We start from the raw sequence: 25,324 nt of genomic DNA, 5'->3' as shown, positions 1-25,324 counted from the left end.
ACAAAATCCCAGCAAATAACATCAAAGGGGCCCAGAATATAACCATTCAAACAGATAGGTACACAAAAGTGTACACAAAAAATAAGCCACTAATATTATTGTGTCATCCATTTAAAGTATGTGATGTATGGTTTTTATTTTATCATAGGGACTCAGTGCCTCCACGTACCTAAAACTGCTACTGTACCCACCCCTGAACAAGCCGCTTTTTATGAACATATTTATTTTGCTAGGTGGAATAGCTACCTACATACTATATCTGATACATTTACGTTTACAGACAATATTATTGGATTAAATCGTTATTATGGCTATTACCGTGACTGCAATTGTACAGGCTTTTAGGCCCTGCCATGTGCAAAATCAAAAATGCCAATTACCCCTCCATCCGATTTAAAGACAAACGACGAGCAAATAATGTTCACGAACAAATCGAATTTAAAATACCTATTCATTTATTTCTCCGGATAATATAATGTAAGTATACTTGGTACCGATGCTTGTGGGTATCCATGCACTAGGGATTATGGATACAGTGACCATATTTCTTTACCGGGAATAAGGGACATAATATTGAGTTAGTTTTTTGGACGTTTTCCTGATGTTTCCCCAAAAAATTTTTACCCCGAATCAGTGTTACCGAAGTGGTTTTAGTAAGTATAGGTACCTACCTAATATCCCAAAAATTTTGAGCACAAAAAAAATCCTGCGAATTTAACAAATCCATCCATCAACATAGCAGAAAGCTTTTTTTTGGTACCAGGGAACAGGGAAGTGGGTTGCTTCTGGGTGATGCTGTAACATGGCTGTAACAAAGTTTAATTCTCAGGTGTGGAGAAATATGGGATGTATTGTAAATTGTAAGTAGGTACCTATTTACACGAGTGATAAAGAATATGTTACGTCTGTACTTAGCATAAGAGTTTGTCACGTAAACGAACACGCATTCCACATTGGCTTCAAATTCTTGGTCTGTGGCGATTGGCTTTTGCGATGTTTTCGTAACGAATCCGGCCGGGTGGTCAAGACAAAAGCATGAGCCATGCTAAAAACCGCAAGATATAACTTGTCTTATTAAACAGTACAATCATCAACCTGAATTTAAAGGATTGTCCACAATGGGTATATAATATTGACTGTCAACTTTACATAACAAGTTTTTCCCATGATCCTTCAAAAAGTAAACTCGTTAGTGTCATCGGATTTTCGTCAACTACCTACGTTAATTAATAAAAAATACGGCGTTTTTCTTTCGGGACATCACTAGCGCTTCATACATTAGTATGACACACTTACCCCAAAAAAAATGTTTTAGTCCATTTTGTTAAAATTCTATACTTACTGTAGTTTTAACTCAAGACTATTGTAAGACCCATTAAATGAAATATTACCTTTCTATGCATGTAATACATTATGGTTTTGAAGTAAGTACTTTTGGAATAAAGATGAATTTAGTTACACTTACCCCAATATTGGGGTAAAACACACCCATTCATCATGAACCTGGTTGATATTCATCCCACTGAATTATATGTCACACTTACCCGACTCACCTTATATAGGTAGGTACACTAAAATCGTGTTGACACGGTCCAAGTACGATCCAAGTACACTTGGACCGAATGCCATCCAAGTGACAGCTTCCTACTTAATTATTCCTATCCAAGCTACCTAGTATGAAGATGTCTCATACGAGTGCGCTTGGATGGCACTCGGTCCAAGTGTATTTGGATCATTGGATCGTACTTGGACCGTGTCAACGCGGCTTTAAAGAACCGGAAGCCAATCGTAAACTTTTTTGAATTCCAGAAATCACCAATCCACCGGGATATAGGTATTTAATATGTTGTAATCCAATCCAATTTAAATACCTACTTTGATCACAAGAAAATGATCGGTGTTTTATTAACGATTAACGAGTGTAGGTATATTATCATGAGTCACGGTCATGTCATGGTGGCAAATTATTGCGAAGATTCAGGACGTAGACCGTTGACAATGCTTTCCAACGATTCTTCGTCCTCTGACAGTACCTACCCGCCAAATATCTTGGACTAAAATCATACCTAGGTACCTACCTACTAAAATCTAGTAGGTATGTAGCTTGTTCTAATGCCGGCGCTCCATTGGCACGCAAGTCAGACGATTTACAGTCTTCGGACTTTTTTTTCGCGTGGAGCACCCCAGGTCTGCGGACTTTTTAATCCGCAGACCAGGCTCGTTGGATTTCAAACATGTTTGATATTTTACCTCCGAGTTGCCAGACTTCGTCCGTCGATCGCAATGCAAATTTGATTTGACATTAATACGCAATCATTCGGACCGCAAAAAAATCTGTAATTGTTTTAAACATTTTCATTGATTTATTTGTTAATTTACACATTATAAAATGAGAGATTTACCAATTATTTTTTTATTTTTATTTATGAAATTCATAAAAGAAAACGTAAATCTTGTGTTGTTTTCACTGCTATATTATTTTACGCAAGTCTACATATAAATAACACAAAATTATAGGGTTATCAGAAGACATTACGATAATCGCAATTTTTGACTTTTGACAGCTCGACTTTTTTATTCGTTCATTGATCAGTAGCAGGGCATAGACAAATCGGACGATTTATTGTCCTCGGACTTTTGGCTCGCCAATGGAGCGCTGGCATAAAACCCAAAGACTAATCAAACCCGCAATTTTCAATAATGAATTTATTTATCTGTAAAATAACAATATTAAACAGTTAACCGTTTAATTTTATAAAAAATGTGTTCTCGAATGTGTGTATTTTTAAAAGCTGATTATTTTCAGATAAGTACGGCAAAATGCAGGCGCCGCGGGCAACTGTCAATTTGACGTTTTAATAGCTTCAGTAAAAATGTCAGTGTCGCTACTTGGAAACTAACCTACAAAATATTGTTGTTAAAAGGAGGACGCAAGCAATTACGCGAGTTATAATATCTCTTACCTTTTATTGTTGTGCCTCAATTATCATTAATCATTGAAAATGGATCCAGCACTACTCCGTGAACGGGAAGCTTTCAAAAAAAGGGCTCTAACTACACCGTCGTAAGTTTTCACACCACTAATCTTATAACACTGACATCTTACTTTCACTTTAACTAGGTACCTACCTAAATAGTTACTTAATTTGTAACTATGTACTTTTTATATAAATTGTCATGTCCGTATAAGGTACTAATGTTCTTTTGTATTATTTAACGCCAAAATAAGAGGCAATGTTATGAATTAAACTACCGTAATAATATACCTACAACATCAAGGATGTCAAACCTTTTCCTATAATATTAGGTTTGTCAAAGTTTATGCCTAATTCATAAATAAGTATACAATAGTTTATTGTAATCTTTTATAATAAAGAAGGTCGGTACTTACCACATATTTTCTAAATTTTGACAATTAGTAAAAACCTAGGTACTTACCTATGCTTTTTTACAATTTGTAAGGTATTTGTTGTTTGTCTGATGCATTTTATAACTGGAGGTTTATAATCCTACAACTGCTGCAGTTAAATCTTTACAAAGTTAGGTACCTAGCTACTTGATTTTTTCCTTTTATTTCACATAAGTACCTACATTATTTACAGTTTCTTGTAATGAATTCAATTCATTTAAAATTTTACAATCATGATTTCGCCGAACTCCTGTAAATAGAATGTAAATAAAATCGCACATTCGTTGTTCAGACAAAACTATTTTCAATTTCAACAAGTAACATTAATATTGTCTCCATTTAATAGTATTTTTGTCATTCACTTAATGTTCAATTTAGTCAAAAAGTCTTTTCAAATTCAAATGTGTGTCACGCAAGAATGGTCATGACATCAGATCAAGTCTCATCATTGTACTGCATAGTGTTTATATTGATTTATATGTCATTCTTGAAGGGTTGAAAAGAAAAAACGAGATGAATCCTCATCATCACGTGAAGAGGCTAAGAAAAAGCCGAGACCTCCTCCTCCAAGCACTGGCCCGAAAGTTGATGCAACAAAGTAAGAAAATTTAAGATATTCATATAATATCATCAGTGAAAGTGCAATATCGCAAGAGACATAATTTTTTGTCACATTCTTTTAAAGGTGTCGGTTGTTGTATTAAAATTGGCTTGAATCAATTCTGCATATGAACCATGCATACTACTTACTGTAAACAAAACCACATTTAAACCATTCAACGAAATAACTATACTTGAAATATGTAAAAGTATGGTTTTTTTGTCACTCCAGAAAATTTCCACAGTTCATTCACGTATTGCACTTGCACAACTGATATTATATAACAACACACTCATTAGCTTTATGCCTGTTGCCTCCACTACTTGAATTCCTGAAGGTTTGTTCCAGTTAGAATTGTGAATGTTTTTCTAATATTTTTGCATTTGCGTTGACCATACCGGTAGGAAACGATACGGGATCGGTATATGCTCGGAGGCTTGAACTACTGATGACTATCGATGGTCAATATGGCAGATGACATTTGACTTACTAATGTACACAGCGTGTAAAGAATAAAAGGCCCTCATAATTATTGAGCGTATTCATAAACATTGAGTCTACTCATACAAATTTCATTCTTTCATAATCAAGGAAAAGGGGAGAATGTGGTTGAAAAATTATGTTTATATGCATTATAACTTATTACATTAAGGTTTATTGTTGCAAACCTGTATTCATGTCTTTACAGCATTATCGTCCTATTTTGCTACATTACGACATACACATAAAACCAAAAACCATTTGTATGTAGTTGAAAAATTTTCTTTACCTACATTGCAATAAAGTTGCTATTAATTAATTGAGGTAGCATTTACTTGGTAGAATTTCATTTTACAAGAAATAAAATTATAAATTATATTAAATTCTTTTTTTTTAGGATTTTTAATGTTGCTATTGCAAATTTGCGTTCACGTCTTTGAACTATTCTGCCAACGTGTTCACTTCAATATGGACATTTTATATGGTAGCGTATGTCCTGGTATTAGTTAATGCAACAGATGATACAACTGGAAAAAAATATTAATGTTAGCATTTAAACATTATTTTTTTTCAGTATAAGATGACAGACAAAACATCATTTACCATCTAATGATTTAATTTTGTTTTAGTTACAAAACTATGAGCGGTAGCTCTGCCTATAGATTTGGTATCCTCGCAAGAATAGTCAGGCATATGAAAGCCAGACATCAGCAAGGTGATGATCATCCATTAAATCTAGACGAAATGCTTGATGAAACTAATCAACTTGACGTGGGGAATAAAGTTAAACAAGTAAGTTTTCAGAATATATTTTAGGCTGACTTAAATGTGGCCATAACTGAATATCAATTGAATCGTATTTCAGCTATAGCCTGCCTAAGTTGATAGAGAATTAGACAAGTGATTTGGCATGCAGGAGAAAGACTGTACAAATATCTTTTTTTTTATTATCATGTCTATTTGCACCGAGGTTTGAAATTTTTTCATTGCATTAATGGAGGTACCCGTACAGAGCTCACTTTCAATTTTGACTTATGTGCACCTTAGCAATATAAAAATACAATGGCTGCAAACCACACTATACCAATTGACCGACTATCCTATATGGTAAATCAATGATCTGGACCTATGTAAATGGGTGGTTGTAACGATATCCAATACCACCTCACATCTCAATAGATTAATAAAAAAATCATTGTATATCTCCACTATATTGGATATGCTATGGAAAAAAAACAGCATCAGTTACTTACAGTTATTCATTGTTACATGCGATTAGCCCGGCAGGACACGAGGAGAAATTTTGGCAAGCCGATGAATCCCAAATTCATTTTTTTGCTTAACATAAGATATCACAGATATTTGATTTTTTTAAATGAGATCATACGCAATAATTCCTGGTCATCATCATCATCATCAGCCTGAATCTATCCACTGCTGGATGAAGGCCTCTTCGAGTTGCTTCCACTTCTCTCGGTCTTGTGCATTGCGTTGCCACGTACTTCCGCAGAACTTTATCATTTCATCGATCCAGCGGCCTCTAGGTCTACCTTGTGGACGTTTTGTACTTCTTGGATACCACTGGATGACTAGATTTGTCCAACGATTGTCTCTTCTTCGAGCTATGTGTCCAGCCCATCTCCATTTAAGGCTTTTAATAAACTCTATTACATCGCAAACCCTTGTCTGCTTCCTTATCCACTCATTCCTCTTTTTGTCCTTTCGCGTTATGCCCAGCATGCACCTCTCCATACCACGTTGTGCTACTCTAAGTTTCTGGATCTCTCTTTTACTTAGGATCCATGTTTCACACGCATATGTCATCACGGGAAGCACACACTGGTTGAACACTTTGCGCTTTAGGCACAGTGGAAGGTCACTTTTGAAGACATTATTCAGGCGGCCAAAAGCACTCCAGCCTAGCTTTACTCTGCGAACTATTTCATCAAATATACATCCATCTATAGATACTTGTTGTCCCAGATAGATGTAGCTTTTCACCTGTTCGAGCTGAGTGCCATTGATGAGGATCTCTTTTTGGCCTGCAAAGCAGTTGAACATGACTTTCGTCTTTGTTACATTTATTTTCAAACCTACTTTGTTGCTTACTTCAGCGAGTTCCTGCATTCTGCTTTGGAGGTCTTCTGAGTCTTGCGAGAAAATTACTATGTCATCGGCAAAGCGCAGATGACTCAGGTATTCTCCATTTATGGGGATCCCTTTGTCATTCCAGTCAAGTTGCCTGAATAAGTCTTCAAGGGTAGCTGTAAATAGTTTAGGTGAGATTTTATCACCTTGTCGGACTCCTTTGCTGATAGGAAATCTGCGCGATAGTTTATGGAGATTTACAGATGCTGTTGTGCTACTGTATATATTATTGAAAATATTTATATAGCGTCCAGGGATTCCTTGTTTTCTGAGTGCGTCGAGTATTGAACATTTCTTTATCGAATCAAACGCCTTCTCATAGTCTATAAAACCCATGCATAGTGGCAGTTTGTATTCCTGGTGTCTGAGAATAATTCCTGGTGTCTCGTCTCAATGTATTTATTTCATTTTTATCACCATCCAAACTATTCAATATTTTATACTTTATCAAAATATTCTTCTCAATTTAAATTGTTCAAATCCATATGGATGTGTAATATAACTTTCATAATAATATTTAATATCTATGATGAAGACATTCTAATTTCATAAAAACATTAATTTGATATTGAATATGAAATATCTGATAATAACACTGTCATTTTTATCAGATATTTGTTACTTAGGTCCGATTTGATACCCACCAGCACCTATCAGAATTTTATATAAATATATACGATATCATTGTATTTCTAATTAACTTACCTACCTATTTTCTTCTCTCTATTCCTTGTATTCCAGTGGTTTTTATTACATATTTAAAGTGTTTTATTTATACATGAATTTGGTCTCAATACTATACGGCCATCAATTATTGACACAACAGCTCACCATGAACTGTAATATGCCCAACTGCATAATATGTACAAATTTCCAGACACAATGTCGAAATAATTAAGGAGACCTTGTTTTCCGGTATGGTGCCGGTTACATGTAACAAATAATCCAGTATATCAGCTATTTTCAAAATTTGTTTGCTGCTGGCTTCCTGTAAAGTGTAAACCAACAAGAACCTTGTTTTATTTAGACATATTTTTTATGTCAGTACAATACAACCCAAAAAGTTTGGACGGTCTTTAATATACGACCATATATTTCCGATACAACATTTCACGGTGAAGTGTGATACGGCGAACTACATACGTTCAAGATTCTGGACACGTATGGTGCCATAGAATAGAGATTTAAAAAAAGGATCTATGTCTAACAAAACTGATGGCATTTCTTATATATATAGGATAGATAGGATCGTTAATAATATTATGTATTTTTATTTTCAGTGGTTACAGACTGAAGCTTTACAAAGTAATCCAAAAATTGAAGTCTCCATGGATGGGAAATTCTCTTTCAAAGCTGTATACAAAATTAAAGATAAAAAGGCTTTACTAAGGTTATAAAATATAATATATTCTCTCTGTTTAACGATTTCAACGCTTACAGAAATAGACTATAAAATACCCACATAATTATTAGGTCTCATTTAAAGTTTACGGAAAGTACCTAGTAAAAACCTAAAATTTTATCTATATAAAGGTCCTTTTAAACGTCAGTTCTGTTTTCTGTTCAGTCGAGGTTTCCGTTTTGGTCCTTTCAGTTTTGAAACGGCGGTGTGTTTAAATGATCGGTTGTCCGTTCATTTGAGGTTTCAGTTGCCAGTTCAGTTTGGAATCGGCGTTGTATATATACATAGTTTTTATCCACTATGAATATTATTTTTATAATTACTTTCTAAACATATTGGTTAGTGTAATAAGTACCTATATTTGAAGAAATAATAAGATTTCAATCAAAATTAGAAAAGTGGTATTAAAAATATGGGAACATACTGATGTACACGTCAATTTAACTGGCAACTCTAAAATCGGATACGAAAACTGATAGACAATCCATCCTGTCTCCTCTCCGTTTTGGTTTCAGTCGGCCGCTTCCGTTTTGCATTTACACATCAGTTTAACGGACAGCTCGACGGAAACGGAGACTGATTGGATAGCAAAACTGATCGTTTAAAAGCACCTTTATACATATTCACTAAATTGTCACTAATATTTTCCAGGCTACTCAAGCAACATGACTTGAAAGGATTAGGAGGAGTTTTATTAGAAGATGTTCAAGAATCGTTACCACATTGTGAGAAGGCTTTAAAACAAATCGCTGCAGAAGTATTATACATCACAAGATCGACTGATAAAAGAAAAATACTCTTCTATAATGATAAAACTGCTAATCTGCCAGTATGTATAATAATAATCTGTTATAACTTTTTTACTTGAATGGTAGATGTAGGTAAAATAAATGAGTATCGTTAATAGAATTCAGGGGTACAGAAATTCTGTGACAATTTATTCTACACAACATTATTATATTTATGAAATTTCAGAATCATCACGAGTTCTATTATTCATATTATAGTATAATGAAATGTCCCCAAAAACAATCAATAGTAATTTATGCCAGATTCAATTCAATAGTGGATGCCTAAAAATCTTCTCACATCAAATGTCATGAGAAAATACTTTAAAATTAGATTTTTTGCAGGTCGATGATGATTTCCAAAAATTATGGAGAGCAACAGCTGTAGACGCCATGGATGATGCTAAGATCGAGGACTACCTGGAAAAGCAAGGCATTAAATCGATGCAGGACCATGGTCCCAAAAAGCCATTGGCTCCAAAGAGAAAGAAGGGCTCTCAAAAGAAAAGGCAATTTAAAAAGCCTAGAGATAATGAACATCTCGCTCATGTTCTTGAGACTTATGAAGATAATACTCTCACACTGAAAGGACAGCCCACAAGCAAATAGATTCTTTTTACATCATTAGAATGTGCTCAATTCATTCCACAATACCCTGAAGGTCATTTTAATTCTACATTAGATTTATTGACATTATTTCAAGATAAACCTTGATCTGAAATGTGTTTAGCATATTACATAATATGTATTAAAACTCTTGCATTAACTCACTGACTTGTTGCGCAACACTCTGTGAAGTCATTCATGTATCTGATCAATAATGATGAATAAAGTCATGTAAAATGCACTTAAGTATGCTTCGGCGAAGTAAAAAACGTAAATATTATAAGTACCTGTGTTTCGTAAACAATTTACTTTTTAGCACTACACAGTGTGGATGGTCAAATTTTTTATTGTAGTATATTGTTCCTTGAATAAGATGTCAATTTAAACCCATGGTAAACAATATTTATTTGAATATGATTATGTCATCTTTAATTTTGTCAACCATAGGAAAATATGTGTTCATTCTTGCCGCCTATCCCCAATGTATCAGATTAAAAATGCCATGAACATAATCTCAGGTATAAATTTAAAATGCCAATTAATAATGGTTTTAAAATAAAGGCTATATTCGAAAAAAATAACTTTGTTTCTATAGGATACATAGCAGGCCAAAACTTGCTCAAAACTATTGACAGCTTCCGTTACGAGAAAAAATAATTTCATGTAATGTGACATGAATAAAGGACACCACAGACCGATGCAAACTATTCCCACCGCAGTCCTCTGTGATGTTCACATCGGTTTACGGATGAGATCAAACTGACACGAATTTTGCATTGAGCATACGAGTCAGCAGTGAAATAAAATGCAGTTGACTGCATTTTTTTCAATGCCATGCGAATTTCACAAGTTGAAAATGATGTCAAGGGCGGAAATGGTTCGAACTATCTTATTTATATGATGACTGCATGCATATTAAACATGACATGTGTACACTTTTGGGTCAAATACCATTCGAAGCGGACCTTTCCCACTGTCGAACAGTACACGGCAATGCAAATTTATGTAGCTGTCAATTATCATTTCAGTTAACACATTCGCGGACACAAGTTAACTAATACAGACGTTTTTGAAACATTCAAGAAAATAGCCAAAACTGAAACAGATAGTTTATTAAAAGAACAAGGTCTAACAAAGGGGAAAAAGTACTTTCAAAGTTATTACAATCCTGAAACCAAACCATGGTATACCAATAAAATGCTAAATAGAGAAACAATCGTCACAATCAATCGCTGCAGAGCAGACCATTATAATCTTGCCTCATCCCTGGCTCGCTTGGGTATAATAAATGACCCTGGGTGCCGGTGCGGAAGTGAGACTGAAGATGTTAACCACGTAGTTTGGCAATGTTCTTTGTATGACACCCAGAGACAGCGGCTTCTTAAAGATTTAAGTAAACAAAACTACCAATTGCCACTGGATCTCACGATATTTTTGGCTCGGCCGAATATCAAGGCGTTCCAGTGTGTCCAAATGTTTCTGAGTGAGTGTGGCCTACAAGTCTAAACTTCTTTTCTTTTTCTCTTTTTTTTTTCTTCTTCCTCTACCGTAAATTTGTATTGTAATAACTGTATGAGAAATTATTGTTACAATGTGTATATATAGTGTATGTTAAAAAGTAAAGCTAAATAAGACTCAATTGAGACTTCAGAGCTTAATAAAAAAAAAAAAAAAAAAAAAAAAAACATGTTAGTGATATGACACATTAAAATTTATATTTTTTAAATTTTCGATTTAGATATATAGAGTTCGAGCAGATACTCAAATACGACTTCTATAAACTTTGTGTCGTATTCCGTTTCACAGTACAGGACGTCAATGGACGTCCTGTCATATCACACCTCACAAAATACGACTTCTATAAACTTTGTAACGAACTAACTTTAACTAACGTAAGAGAACATTTTAAAACATCAAAATTTAACAATTATTGATATTTTTCTGTATACCTTTGATATATATCTTTTGAGTAGGTAGTTAATGTAAGCATTGTTGTTTTATAACCTATCAATTCGTCAACGAGACTGGCGTGCTGGTGTCATATTGCATGCAAAATTCAATATGCAAAGCTTTCACCAACAGTGATGGTGCAAAGGTTTCACATTGGTCTGTGGAGTCCTTCGAGTAAAATAAAAAATAATAATTTCAGTGGAATTTTTACTTGTAATAAATTATCTCGACAAACACATAACTATTTTTTTATACAGGAAATTACATTTAGGCACAGGACACAAAATAATAAATAGCCAAATGAATTTTCATAAGTGAAAAATAAAAAATAATAAAAATAAGATTATTGCTCTTAGGCAAAAATGAAATACATATTACAATAATATGAAACTTCTCAAATATTAAGATATGCTAAACCTGAAAGCGCATTACATTCATCTCTTTGTCATTAAATGTTTGAATGTAGTCATTATTTTTAGATGTGTATTTTACATAAAAGAAGAGTAGGTATTATATATTACATTTATATATCTAATCACTGGATATACATAGGTTCTTTATATTGTCCTTATAACTACATTATAACATAACATTATGATTCAGCACAATCCTATGCCAGATTAAAAAATGCAGGTACAATAATTTAGTAAATATCCTAGCATGCTGTTTCAAAATAACATTTCAAAATTATTTTGCGATATCAACTGAGTAGTAATTTGATATCTGATTCGCTTTTTATTTTCAAATTTTCCTTCGCAAATGCCTTGACTAAGAAGATACTCATAGCTGCTTCATCTGAAAAAAGGAAAACAAGTTTCACTACTTACTTATTTTATTTAAATTTCAAAGTTATTTAACTGAATGATAATACTAGACGAACGAGGAAAGACAATAATATATCAATTGGAATTGTTTAAATAATAATTGCGCCCACGATAGATGTCCACTTCTCAAGCCATAGGTCACGACTACAGTGGCGAAGGGTGGAGGTAAGCTGTGGAGATCCGACATATAATATAGTACAAACTAAACTTCAAGTGATATTTATTTGTTTTCTTTGAACTAGCAGCTTATAATGTGGTGGGTCCCAGGTTCGAATCTTGAGTCTGGAAAATACACATTGTTTGTCAATTTGTGTTTGGAGATGTTTGGAATGATCTTACGATCCAACATGGTCAAAAAAAATACAAATTTCAGATGGTATTGGTTAGTTTTTTAAATTCAGTGAAACCCTGCCCAAAACAAACCTATTTATGTCGAATCTCCACAGCTACCTTCACCCACTTTTTGACGTAAAATATCTTACATTTGACTACATATAGGGAGGGTTACCTTGGTGCATGCAGTTTCAGAATTCTATGTTACCTACGCTTGTTCACAGTGCTCCACATCTACTTCGACTACAGCAGTGAACGATTACATTGTTTGAAGGGTAAGGAAATATGCCTACAAGCTAAAAAAATATTGAAAACTGCCAAAATTGGGACAACGTCAAAATCATCCACGATTTTCACACAATCACCATCTAAAACAGGGGTTCACAAAGTGTGTCCCGCGAGATTATGTAAAATCTGTGTTATTTTTTTTTCTTCATATCGAATATAAAAATGACTTTCTTTTATTTTGTTAACTGTCAATTCATGGTGGAACTGCATTGTATTGTTTTTTAATTCAATAAAACGCAATTTTTTTGTATTATGTATTCAGTTGAAAATGCCCCTCTGAGGCGGACGAAACAGGTCCTAATTTATTTTACATTTAAAACTAAATATCCTCTGGCAAGATTGAATGGCCAGTCACTGATATATATGGATGTGCGGAGTGCTGTTACTGTAAATATGCAGTTTGAATGAATAGGTTTGCAAGAGAACATGAAAGCAAAAGCATCTTATCGTGATAAGAATTTAATTGAATTCTACAAAGGACTTTCACTTGAGGTATATCCAAATATAGTTAAATATGCTCATCAAAATGTCTACATTATTTGTAAGTACTTATATTTGTGAAAAAACATTTTCTACAATGAGCATTAAGGCTATACCTCAGTTGAGGCATGGTCTAAAAAGATCGTGGCTAGGCGATGCGCGGATTGCGGGTGCAAATGACGCATGCCGAACGAAATATAATTTGTCATATAAATCAAACATGCGTCCATTTAATGTTCTGTTTATTGTTCTATTAGTAACAATAATAATATATTCATTGACATGTTTTCTTTTTCAAGTAAATGGGTAACGTGTTTAGTCATCTTTACACGATTTAAGAATTAATACCCCCGTCGCCATCACGAAACAAATTGACGTGTTCTCTGCTCGACGTTCTCTCTCCGAATGCCAGTGAGTCCAAAATTTCGTCACGCCTATAGTTAAAAATTATTTGCCGTTTCACTGATGTATTGCCTTAATAAATCAAACTTACGATCAAAATTAACAGACAACTACATTGCATCTGTTTTGCATATTCACACCACAAACTTTGAGCCTAGATTGCAGGATTTAGTTTCAAACAAACAATTGCATAAATCACATGGTGAAAAAATTTAAATATTATTTTTTAGTATATAAGAGTACACTAATGTACCTATATTTAGTTAAAAATATAAGTTTACACAATGAAATATTTTTTTATTTTTTAGCCTTATGTTTTTTAAAAACAAAATATTTACAAATGGGCGGCCCAATATTTTTGATTTAAAAATTGATCCTTTGACGAAATACTTTGTGAACCCCTGATCTAAAACATTCAATACCTATCTCGAGAACCACCCGCAAACAAAGATGTCCAACATTCAACTAGTCTGTGACATTTTATGTAATATTTTCAGTTCAGTTTGTAGAATATTGAACAACCATTTCTCGTAAGAAGTAAGTACATTAAGAAATCTCATTGGAAGATTGCCAAGATCCACAATTAATAAAAAAATTATATACCAATATCATTACTGTTCACCAACAGATAAAAAATATGAAACTACATAATATAATTGATAGTAAATCATGACTACTGACCTGTCATACTTTTCGCCATGAAATGATGTACTAGGTCTCTCGCCATCAACTTGAACAGTTCTCGAGACACAATTTTACCACTCTTATAATATGGTGTCATCTGCTTCACTACAAACTCTGCAATGTTAACTTTGTCAGTTTTATTATTCTTTGACGGAGTCTGAGTGCGCCGTGTATCTACATCTTTGTGACTAAGACTTGACTTTTGACTTATTACAGAATCATTGTTCAAGGATTTTTTCGGTTCCGTTTTAACTTCCACCAATGCACAATTTGTGTTCTTTAATTCTGTATTTGCCTTTTCGTTATTATTTGAAGGTAATGTGCTCTCTGGGGGTTTTTTAGAGGCTTTTAATTTTTTTGGTTCAAAGTCTTCGTCGGATGAATCCCCAAACAGGTCCTTCACCTTTTTTCGTTTCTTCGTGGAGTGAGCGGTGGCTTCACTGTTTAAAGTTTTCGGTGCACATTTTGCAATGTCATCTTTATTGGGTTCATTCACTGCATCATGTGAGGGTTCCGCATTATTTGATTCATCTTCATCAATAATCAGACCTCTCTCTTCATCTGAAACGCTTTCACCTGAATCTGAATCCTCATGCTTCTCTTTGTTTATTAAAAATGTTTTCAGTGAAGATTGAGTGAGTCCATCTTTTTTCATACTAAACGGTTTTCTTTGGTTGGATTTATCACTTTTTGATAAATTAACCTTTGGTTTACTATTCTCTGGAATACCAAAAAATATGAATTCAATAAAAGAATATAGTTTGAAGTGTTATACTTTAGTAACTACATTATTAATGGAAGATACATAATGTGACTTATGTGATGAAAGAAAGAAATACAACTTTTATACGATGTATCAATAATTAATTTATAACTAAGCAGTACCTGCAAACTCAGATGCCGTAATGAATCCAAAATTTGAAGATTTTTTGTTTATTTCTGCTTGGGATTCTTTTATTAGTTCAGAGAGTGTTCCCAACTTCTTAGGCTGGTAATCTTTTATTTTAGGATGAAGTGATTCCGTATTCGCTTTGACTGAGGAAATCTTTAAAAGCGAAAAAAAACAAGTGAAGGAATGAATTAATTACACAACGCATTGCAACAGAAAACTAAATCGTTCTGTAAATTAATAGCAAAAGATTTACGGTTAAATGATGATTTTTATAATCCATGTATGATTTAAATTCTCACCAATTTAATCATACCGCGCCTATAGAGGCTGACGACTTTACTGGAAGTGAAAACTTCATATTCCATATCACCAGCACAGCCTTCATAATCACGAGGAGTCAAATCATTGGTTGGCTTATCCGTGTCGGAACAATTCGAGACATTTCTCGACACAGCTTCGGCTAGCAGCGAAAGATAGTTCTCTCGAGTCGAAATAGTCAGACCGGCCACCTTAATTTCAGTACTTTCAGCGGATTGGACTTTAGAATATTTGGCCGACACTGCCGGGTCAGAAGGCTTTGACTTTTTTGATGGATCGGCAGAACCTCTTCTCAAGGCTAGCTGTTTCTGAATAAGTGATGTAGTTTCTTTCTTTATTCTCTCTAGTCTTTGACCCTGGTCATCACTGTCTCCATCATCGTAATCTTCATTTTCTCTGCAAAGAGATACTGGGTTATTATTTATTCTCTTCATAACATTATAAATTAATTATCTACATAATATCTTATTTCAACTATGTCAACAGGCCTCTTAAGCACTGTTCATTGGTCTCAGGCAACCATGATTGTCAGCAACCAGAAAGTGTGACTGATCGCCGCAACCACGTGCGTAAAAGTTAATTTCCTTTCTTATGCCGCGCGGTTGTTACTTATTTGGTTGTCGGTGACTGGTTGACAGTGCGTAAGGGGCCTAAAGCATAAAAAATACTGTTCCATATATTCTGACAAAACACAGCAAAAGTAATTACTTCCAGGGTATTAAAAAGGCGCCTATCAAAAATCTACTTGTGTGAAAATGAAATATGAGTAGAAAAATATATATATGTACAGAGAATTCATTGATAAGATTAATTTAAATATGTGATATAAATTAAATATGATAAATCATTTGTATGGATATGATTAAAATAGGTGAAATTGAGTACCTATTTAATAATGTAACCACCACCAACTTCCAAATTATCTACTATATGCATACAGGTGATAATAGATTAAAAAAAACAGTGGAAATCAAAATACTGTTTTCAATGTTTGAAATTTTTCTCTAATGTGGCACGGAGTCCACGTTCAGTTTAGGCACACTTGCGCTTTATACTAACCAGCCGATTCCTCATTGGCTGCATACCGCCTATTACCCAAAGGCCAACCTATGAACGGTCCTGATTGTTTTATAAAAAGTCAAAACTGATGCACACTTTAAACTCATACGAAATCAGTTCACAATCTATTCTATATGTGGTAAATCAATGGTTTTAATAGAATAACTTACTTTTGTAAACCGTTTCTTCCTCCACCGTATAAACTAAGATCTACTTCACCGGTAGACATGAAGCCACCCTTGTGTAATCTAGCATTAGAAGATAGCTTTTGGTACATGTCCACTAATTTTTCCACTTCTTTAGGATTCTTGCATACATCACACTGCGTTTTGCATGAATCAAATTCGTCACCGAAGAAATTTGAAAATGTTCCATGGCGGCATCTAAAAATAAATAAATAATAAATTTATCGAATTCAAAAATGAATTAAATATCAATCAATTTATATTAATATGTTGTATACTAACTTTACACCTTCACAATATGTGACCATCTTTTCAAAACTCTTATATGCATTTTTTGCTCTCGTTTCTTGGGATGCATTTTGCGCTTTGTTCATGTCACTTTTAAGTAGAAAGTCGACAGCATTCCTTTCTGAAATGCTGTAATAAACTCTGCAGTAAGATTGTACACCATCTCTTCCAGCTCGACCAGATTCCTACACACAGTAAACATACATTTAAAAAAAATTGCAAGTACATATTATTATTTAACTTTTAGCACAGTGATATAATAACGATATAATTTCTACAACTATTTTTCAGTTTCAAGAAGACACAAAAATACATTAAATACAGACTATGATAATCCCTGTGGGGTCCATATGATCCTCTTAGAATCTAAATGGTGAAGTAAGTAGTACTAAATGACTATGATGGAATGGATACTTAAAATAGCTAGTTAATATCATTATCAGGCAACTAGACATCACCAATTGTCATCACGAAAGTCTGTGTCACTGACTGTATTATACTATAATTTTGGTGCCTCTTAAATTTGTATGTAAAAGTACTATAAATTTACACAAAAAATAATGTAACGATATAACTATATTTTTGCAGGCATACTATAATTTATACATCGTTTTGAGATTTTGTACTATCAACATAAAAATAAGATGGCAACACTGACAAAGGTATTCTTCTATGATCTGTGATGCTTGGGAGAATACTCGGCTTAATTTTTTATATACACCAAAACAAGAATGATTCTGCTCACAGTTATGTTGTGACAACGTTATCACGCATACTGCGCAACCGCCGATGCAAACAGATGGGGAATGAGTTACGATTGACATCCGGTCGATGAGATATCAAACATCGATGTTTTTAGTATTAAAACAAAATATCTTTGACAATATTATACAGATGTAGCCGGACATAAAAAGAAACAAGGCATATTATCGTAGAGATTTCAAGATCCTGTGCCTAGTATTATGTACCTACATTATCAACTGGTAAACTTTCAGACAGAGATACAGACGCGTTGTAGATGTGTAGTACGGTGTATCAGGATGTGATACCAATAAGGGTGGTGAGCTAATGAACGCCGAGTGGTTTGATATCTGCCAGCAGAAGTCTCACACCATCATATTCCCCTACATTTCCACAAAAAGTGAAGTTGTTGAAAAGCAAAATGCATACCTGATAATAGGCAGCAACATTCTGAGGCGCACCCCAATGCACCACAACTCTGACTGTCGCTTTATCAACGCCCATTCCAAAACTGACAGTAGCACTAATGCACGGACATGCACCCTTCATCCATTGATCTTGAACATCCATTCGATCGGCCGCTTTCAATCCTGAACATAATGTTGAAAAATAGAATATTTTAAATTACATACTTCTACTTATTTTCTTATACAAAATTGACTTAATATAACTGCAGAAACAGTAAAATTATAACACAAAATAAAAAAAAATACACCTAGGTTTTTCTGATTGGAAAACAAAAGATGTGTTGAGTACCCAGCACGAGAAGTTTATAAATTCAATAACTGCGTAAGTGGCAAAGGGTGGAGGTAGGCTGTTAAGATCCAATATAAATAGTGCACACTAAACTTTGTCAGTCAACCATATTTGTTTTCATTGAAATACGACTACAATGTGTAGACTGTAGATAGTGTTTGTTAGTTTTTTAAATTCAATTAAACTCTGCCTAATCCAAGCCATAATAGATAATAGTCAAAAAATATTCATTTATCTATAAAATATCTAAAATTATGCCATTAAATCATACAACATTTTAGATATTATATAGGTAGAAGGTAGTAGACCCACGATGGCCGAGTGGCTTAAATGCCGGCCTATAGAGTCGAGGGTCCCAGGTTCGAATCCTGGGTCTGGCTAGTACACATATTGTTTTTCAATTTGTGTATGAGTCAGAGTATGGACCTAATGGGTTGAGCAAGTGGCTGACATCCATTTCTCGTAAAAACAAAAATCTGTCAATACAAACCTCCACTCTGTGGAGGCCCATATGATCCTATTAGGATCGGACATGGTCGAAAGAAAAAAAGAAAGAAGAAGAATATTTTTAAATCAATTATGGTTTGGTGAGGTAGTGTAGGCAGAGCTTAATCAATTTAAAAAAATAACCAACACCATCTGTAATATTATATATTCTTAATTAAACAAAAACAAATACGCATGACTGAAAAAGTGTGCACTATTTCTGTCAGATCACCCATAACATACCTAAACTATTATCGTTTGGTTTAAGCAGGGTTTAAATCTATTCATCACATCTATCTCTCGTATCTATTCTATACACAAGACTGCTATCAGGCAGTTATCGAGGGTCGATTATCACATGTTTGTATAATTGTTACAATAAGTTAGCGGTCTAAACAGTCAAAACTGTATATCTCGCTCTAAAATTTAGCACAGCTAAGGTGCTGTTAAAACATAGCACTTATTGTAAAAATTATAATACTTCGATACAAAATATGGAAACTCAATAGCGGCCGATAGCTATCTTGTGTATAGAATAGATGCGCAGCACCATCTGCGTATTGTATTCACATTGTCCATTGAAGTGTTATAAGATTTTAAATAGATAATGTCCGTATTGAATATTATAATAAACATGCAAATTCAGTGGCGCACCCAGGGGGGGGCCAGGGGGCCTTGGCCCCCCCCCAAAATATGAAAATCATCAGAATGATTTTACACATTGAAATCGAAAGCCAATAAACTATACCTTGTAATTTGTAATTCTCCAGCACCCTTTTTAGTAAAACTTTCTTAAATTTTAATTTCTAACACAAAAATTTCGAAACACTAATGTCAGGTTTTTTAAAAACCCGTTCCCTAATGAAATTCTCGGTGTCCACCCGAATTCCGGAGTGGTGTAGGTCATCGCTGGGGAGGGTCGATAGGGCTCTAGCCTGGGGGCCCGGTCTGTGGTGGGCCCGGCGTGTCGGGTTGACCAGATAAGTGAGATAAACACACATCATAAATTAGCTTTAATAGTAAAAAAAAGTTGCCTGCGGCGCTATTATACTTCATAGCTAGGAACATTTTAAATTATATTATTGTCCAATATATTTTCTGATTATTATGTGTCGATACTCGACAGCTCCATTATTAAGGTAGATGTATTGAAAATCGCCAATAATTCACTGTATAACGTTAAACGCAAAACGTTAATGTAGTGTTTCACACTACCTTTAATCTAAGCGGTGAATATGAGGCCCGTCAAATACCCTAGCCCAGTGGTCGGCAAACTCATTAGTCAATAGAGCCAAATATCAACAGTACAACGATTGAGATTTCTTTTGAGAGCCAAATTTCTTAAACTTAAATTATATACGCTAATTTACTTAATAAACTTTAGTTAAAGTTTTAAGTCCTAATTAAATTATAGGTAGGTACACTGAATAAAACTGAATATCATACGTAATAATGATCTTATTTATTAATAAAAATTAAATTGTAAGTCAGGTATCCATAAAATTGAATCATGACAATGACTGACAAACTCAATGTGAATAATGGTCTTGCATCTCCTTGTAAAGTTTGGGTAAGTCAGGTTCGTATGTTGCTGATTTAATTTTAAGCACGATCCAGGTTCTCATCAATAAATCGATTTCTCAATTTACTCTTGATTTCCTCTCTTGGAAATCTTTTTACTAACCACAAAACTTGCAATATTTACATTGTTGAAAGATTTTATTCAGTACCTAATTAAATACAGAACTTTATTTTTCTTGACTCTTCTCCTCAGCTGCTTTCTTCCTTGCATCATCGACAGAATATTTAGCGCAAAATTACGAGTTTTTAGTTGTAGTATCTCTCTAAATTTGAATGCGCTAATTTTTCCCGACACATAAATAAAGGTCGGTAAGCCATTTAAGTTTTGAATAAACGCGAAGTCTCGGTCTATTCAACATTACATTTACGGTTATCCTCTTCCATTTTCTTTGCTTCTTTTTTGTAGCCATGTCAAATATGGCAGAGAGCATCTGTGGCAGAGTCGCACTCAAGGGGCCAAAGAGCCGCAGTTTGCCGACCACTGCCCTAGCCTGAGGGCCCGTTTCAGGATATGGGGGCCATGGTGTAGGTACACCGAGTGCAATAGACAAAAGACCGATAAACGAGATATTAGGCTGTGTTGTATTGAGTAGGTTGTGTATAATTTAAAAGCAATAATACTTTTTTTGTCCATTTTCAATTAATATGTTGAAACCTCAATATTAAAAAACCAAAAATCTGCAATAAACATTCGGCGAAAAGAACGACTACACCCACTACGGTGGTGGTGTAAATCAAAAGAACATTTTTTTCGGTGTAATTAGGCATAAATATTGTAGCTCTCTAGACCAGTGTTCCCCAAACTTTCGACATCTGTGTACCCCTTCTATAATTTTCATAACACTGAGTACTCCTCGTCAAAGAAAAAAGCATATAAGTACTTTAATAACAATCAAAATATATTCCTTTTGTAGTACATAAACAAAATAATAATAAACGAAAAATAAAATTCATTCATAATAAAATATAAATAAAAGTTATATTATAAAAAATAACATTCATTATAAACCATGAGAAGGATGAAATTATTTATGTTGAAACGACAGATCATCATAATTTGGTTCCCTGGTTATTAATTTTAATCTGAGATGCGGTTCCACACCCTAAGGCTGTTCCTTTTTTTGACTTAATGTCTACAAATGCTGAAAAAGCAACTTCACTAGATATGAAGTTGAAAAAGGCAATGTATTTCAGGAATTTCTCTGTTAAAACTGGATACACATGTTGCATTTGCAACCTAAATGATGTTTAAGTACACTCCTTATATTTATTTTGCAAGAATCCGTCTGAAGCTAATAATTCCAACAATTGCTCTTCTTTCGCATGCGATAAACCTTCTAGCATGGATGTTGTATTAATGCTTGTTGCACCAGGCGTAGCCATAACCCGGTGCAGCGCGTACCCCCAGGGGGTATGCGTACCACACTTTGGGAAACACTGCTCTAGACCAAGCGGGTAGCACAGCCGATATTATTTAAGTAATGTTTAAGCATACTAGGTACACATGTCCAGCATGGTCGCTGTTCACTTCCAATCCGCCAGTCGCTGATGACACGCTCAACGGTTACCGTCACTATGCCTCCAATTTAATAAAAACTAGGAGAAAATGTACAAATATATCGCCGTGTATTGTGAAATTATGTAAAAATATTTATATGAAGAAGAAAAAGAGCCTATGGGACTAATTTCCATTCTCCTCCTTCGGCCCCCCCCAATAATAAATCCTGGGTGCGCCACTGTGAAAATTTAATAAAGCATGATAGTATTACCTGCATGATACGCAATTGTATGCAATCCTTTCTTAGTTAAAATAGAAGCTATTTCTTGTGTTGATTCCCTTGTACGGCAGTAAATAATGGCGCATCCTTTATTACTCTATTTAAAAAAAAGAGAAATATAGAATTAAATATCAAAGTAAAAAATCAAAATATTTACTTTCTCAACTTCGTCTTGTGTCAGCACAGGTACCAAAGACAGACATATTGGTTGAGTTCATCAAATCTATGGTGTATAAAGATGATAACCTGGGAGTCCTTCATCCAGCAGCAAGCAGTGGATTAACTCAAATGATGAAACAGAATACTTATGTATATTTAATTATTTTTACATAATCCGTAACCTCCGTAAAATACTTGTATTTTGAAAAAATGTTAGCACCAGGGGGGACTCGAATCAGATTCTAGCCAATACGTTTTACCAATTTAGCCACCTGCACCATACCTAATCACAGTGAAATTAACCAAGATGTTTTCACCAAGAGTGATGTTTCAAAATATTTTTATATATATATCTGTTTCAAAAGAGTTCCGAATTATGTATGGTCAAAAAGAATGCTACATTCGTAAATCTTGTGTATTATTCATTGAATAAAAAATAATTGTTATTCATTGCGATGTCAAGGTGTTACACATTATATGGATAAAACTGAAATATACCAAAGTTGTTTAGATTAAACATCAATCGGCCTGATTTTTCATGCCGACTTGTTGGCGAAGGCTAATTACATGTATTTTTTTTTTAAATATGTGGTCGTCATATGGAGAGTGAGTAGATCTCAAATTATGGAAGCTTTTTTATAGTTTGGATACTTTCATTGTATTATGAAACGCACTATAGTGCAAAATGAGCAAGTCTTGAGTAATTTATTGCTCCTGAAATATTAATAGCAGCAAAGTGAAACATGCTATCTGTTATAGTGAAAAATACATTGCGTAAAAAGGCTGCCAAACGAAAATAACGGGTGCATCATCGGGTCCCCTTTGTTTGAAAACAAAAATGTGACTGATACTCCCCACAACTGATAATATCGTGGGTCCCAGGTTCGAAACCTGGGTCTGGCAAATGTACATATTGTTTTTCAATTTATGTTTGAGTCAGAGTATGGACCGAATAGGTTGGGCAAGTCGCTAACATCCATTTCTCGTAAAAACAAATCTGTTAAAACATACGTCCACTCTGTGGAGGCCTATATCATCTTATTAGGATCGAACATGGTCAAAAAGAAAGAAAAAATACAGATACTTACTGATTTTACATTGTCTTCTTCTTTTCCCAAGCATTGTTTTATAAAATCTTTTAAATGATCAAATTCATCCATTATAGAATTTTGAAATATAACATCATAGAATAAATTATTTCTAAAGCAAGGCGTCTTGAATTGTGCCAACGGCTTTGACAACTTCAAATTTGATATAATATCTGTGACTACTTCTTTACTTGCCGTGGCTGTCAACGCAATCCACGGAATGGACATGTATTGTGACCGCAAACTTCCTAACTTAAGATAATCCGGTCTGAAGTCGTGACCCCATTGGCTGACACAATGCGCTTCGTCAACTATCATGTAAGAAAGCTTCTTATATTTGATAAGATTGTCTAGTATATTTTTGAATGTTCCTGTGGCCGCTTGTTCAGGTGTGACATATAAAAATTTTGTAGTGGGTTTCATGCTTTTTAAATCATTGATAACTCTCTCTCTTTCTTTCACACCCATCTTGGAGTTTATTGACTCAGCGTTGATCTTAAGCTTCGCCAAATGATCGAGTTGATCTTTTATTAAAGCCAATAAGGGTGAAAACACAATTGCCAGCTTATTCTCATGCAGCATTGCCGGTAATTGAAAACATAGCGACTTTCCAGAGCCGGTGGGCATTGATACGTAAACATCTTGTTTACCTGAAAGGCAGATAAAATGTAAGTATATATCATTTTTGGAGAAATTCAAACATTTTATTGTGTATCGATAAAGAAGTGCTTAGTTACGGAATTAACGCCATGTATTACATAGAATCCCCTTGTAAATAATCCTACAAAATTACTGTTAAAGATGAAGTCAAAGCTATTGACAAAAAATAACCCTTTTCGAAAGTTACATTTTAATTTGTGAAATGCCTTTCAACATAAATACGTATATATCTCTAACAGCACAGTTTAGGTAGATTAAAGTTCAAGTGAATTATTAACACTAGAAAACTTCGATAAAGAAATTAATAACAATGCAAAATTATTTATAATAGGTATACATTTTTTAAACCTGGCGGGTGAAAAAAATTACCTATATAAAACTGTAATACTCACATTTAGCGATAGCTCTTACAGCTTGCTCTTGTAAGCCGCTTTTAAATTTTCGATGTCCGAAATACTCATTTAACTTTTCCAATATTTTGTCTGACGAAAATTCATTTATTTTCGACATTACAAAAATTATCTAAACCAAAATAAATTATTTGACAAATAATGAAATTATTGCCAGACTATAAAATTTAACAGGGTGAACCACTTGTGAATAGTTTTCTAGGACAAAATATAGGCAAAAAATAGCCTATCAGCTATTATCCTATAGTTATAGTCTATGCCTATCAGTCATTTTGGTACCTACATACCTAGATAGAAAAAGTTATAATTATAAAAATCTGCATCGCTACGTTAATAATATCAGAGTACGTAATTATTTAAATAAATATGTAGGTATAGACTCTACTCTACAGTCTGCACCAGGGGGGGAAAACTGCGGCCCGCCGGGTATTTTTTTGCGGCCCGCCATCATTAATATTGTACTTCTGATTACGAATAACTTTTTTATAAATTTTTAAAAAATATTGACAAAAGATTATAATTTGTTTA

General features: G+C 34.1%; 3 protein-coding genes across 4 annotated transcripts in view; 1 reads left to right on the top strand and 2 right to left on the bottom strand.

Moving 5' to 3' along the window:
• LOC147078476 (chitooligosaccharidolytic beta-N-acetylglucosaminidase-like) overlaps positions 1 to 3,100 on the bottom strand; it is a 30,421-nt gene extending 27,321 nt beyond the window's left edge. The window contains exon 1 of one of the 2 annotated variants that reach the window (XM_085959969.1): positions 2,964 to 3,100. The gene's annotated coding sequence lies outside the window, so the exon portion shown is untranslated. The remainder of the gene's footprint in view (positions 1 to 2,963) is intronic. The other variant, XM_085959955.1, reaches the window with a different exon arrangement.
• On the top strand, positions 2,899 to 11,701 carry TfIIEbeta (transcription factor IIEbeta). Its single transcript, XM_085959990.1, has 7 exons — positions 2,899 to 3,064; positions 3,903 to 4,007; positions 5,120 to 5,282; positions 7,919 to 8,028; positions 8,692 to 8,869; positions 9,174 to 10,499; positions 11,128 to 11,701. Exons 1-6 carry the CDS (start codon positions 3,003 to 3,005, stop codon positions 9,435 to 9,437), a joined length of 882 nt encoding a protein of 293 aa, XP_085816116.1. The 5' UTR covers positions 2,899 to 3,002; the 3' UTR covers positions 9,438 to 10,499; positions 11,128 to 11,701.
• LOC147078474 (ATP-dependent DNA helicase Q5-like) lies at positions 11,573 to 24,915 on the bottom strand. Its single transcript, XM_085959931.1, has 10 exons — positions 24,779 to 24,915; positions 23,727 to 24,376; positions 22,471 to 22,576; positions 18,308 to 18,468; positions 17,132 to 17,322; positions 16,835 to 17,047; positions 15,587 to 16,001; positions 15,281 to 15,440; positions 14,393 to 15,115; positions 11,573 to 12,179 (listed from the first exon to the last, which is right to left on the bottom strand). Exons 1-10 carry the CDS (start codon positions 24,894 to 24,896, stop codon positions 12,085 to 12,087), a joined length of 2,832 nt encoding a protein of 943 aa, XP_085816057.1. The 5' UTR covers positions 24,897 to 24,915; the 3' UTR covers positions 11,573 to 12,084.
• Between the last annotated feature and the right edge of the window lie 409 nt (positions 24,916 to 25,324).

The sequence above is a fragment of the Rhyacophila brunnea genome, unplaced genomic scaffold, assembly GCF_057557595.1.
Source record: "Rhyacophila brunnea isolate RB1 unplaced genomic scaffold, BYU_Rbru_1.0 scaffold_11, whole genome shotgun sequence".
NCBI lineage: Eukaryota > Metazoa > Arthropoda > Insecta > Trichoptera > Rhyacophilidae > Rhyacophila > Rhyacophila brunnea.
The sequence above is the reverse complement of the archived record's forward strand: the minus strand, read 5'-3'. Positions and strand labels throughout refer to the sequence as shown.

Excerpts from the sequence above, each read along its gene's own strand:
- TfIIEbeta (XM_085959990.1), top strand. The coding sequence starts at position 3,003 with ATGGATCCAGCACTACTCCGTGAACGGGAAGCTTTCAAAAAAAGGGCT. Across the intron at positions 8,029-8,691 it reads GATAAAAAGGCTTTACTAAG|GCTACTCAAGCAACATGACT; the intron begins GTTATAAAATAT and ends AATATTTTCCAG. Across the intron at positions 8,870-9,173 it reads ATAAAACTGCTAATCTGCCA|GTCGATGATGATTTCCAAAA; the intron begins GTATGTATAATA and ends GATTTTTTGCAG.
- LOC147078474 (XM_085959931.1), bottom strand. The coding sequence starts at position 24,896 with ATGTCGAAAATAAATGAATTTTCGTCAGACAAAATATTGGAAAAGTTA. Across the intron at positions 17,323-18,307 it reads ATGTTGCTGCCTATTATCAG|GAATCTGGTCGAGCTGGAAG; the intron begins GTATGCATTTTG and ends TACTGTGTGTAG. Across the intron at positions 12,180-14,392 it reads CATGGCGAAAAGTATGACAG|ATGAAGCAGCTATGAGTATC; the intron begins GTCAGTAGTCAT and ends TCCTTTTTTCAG.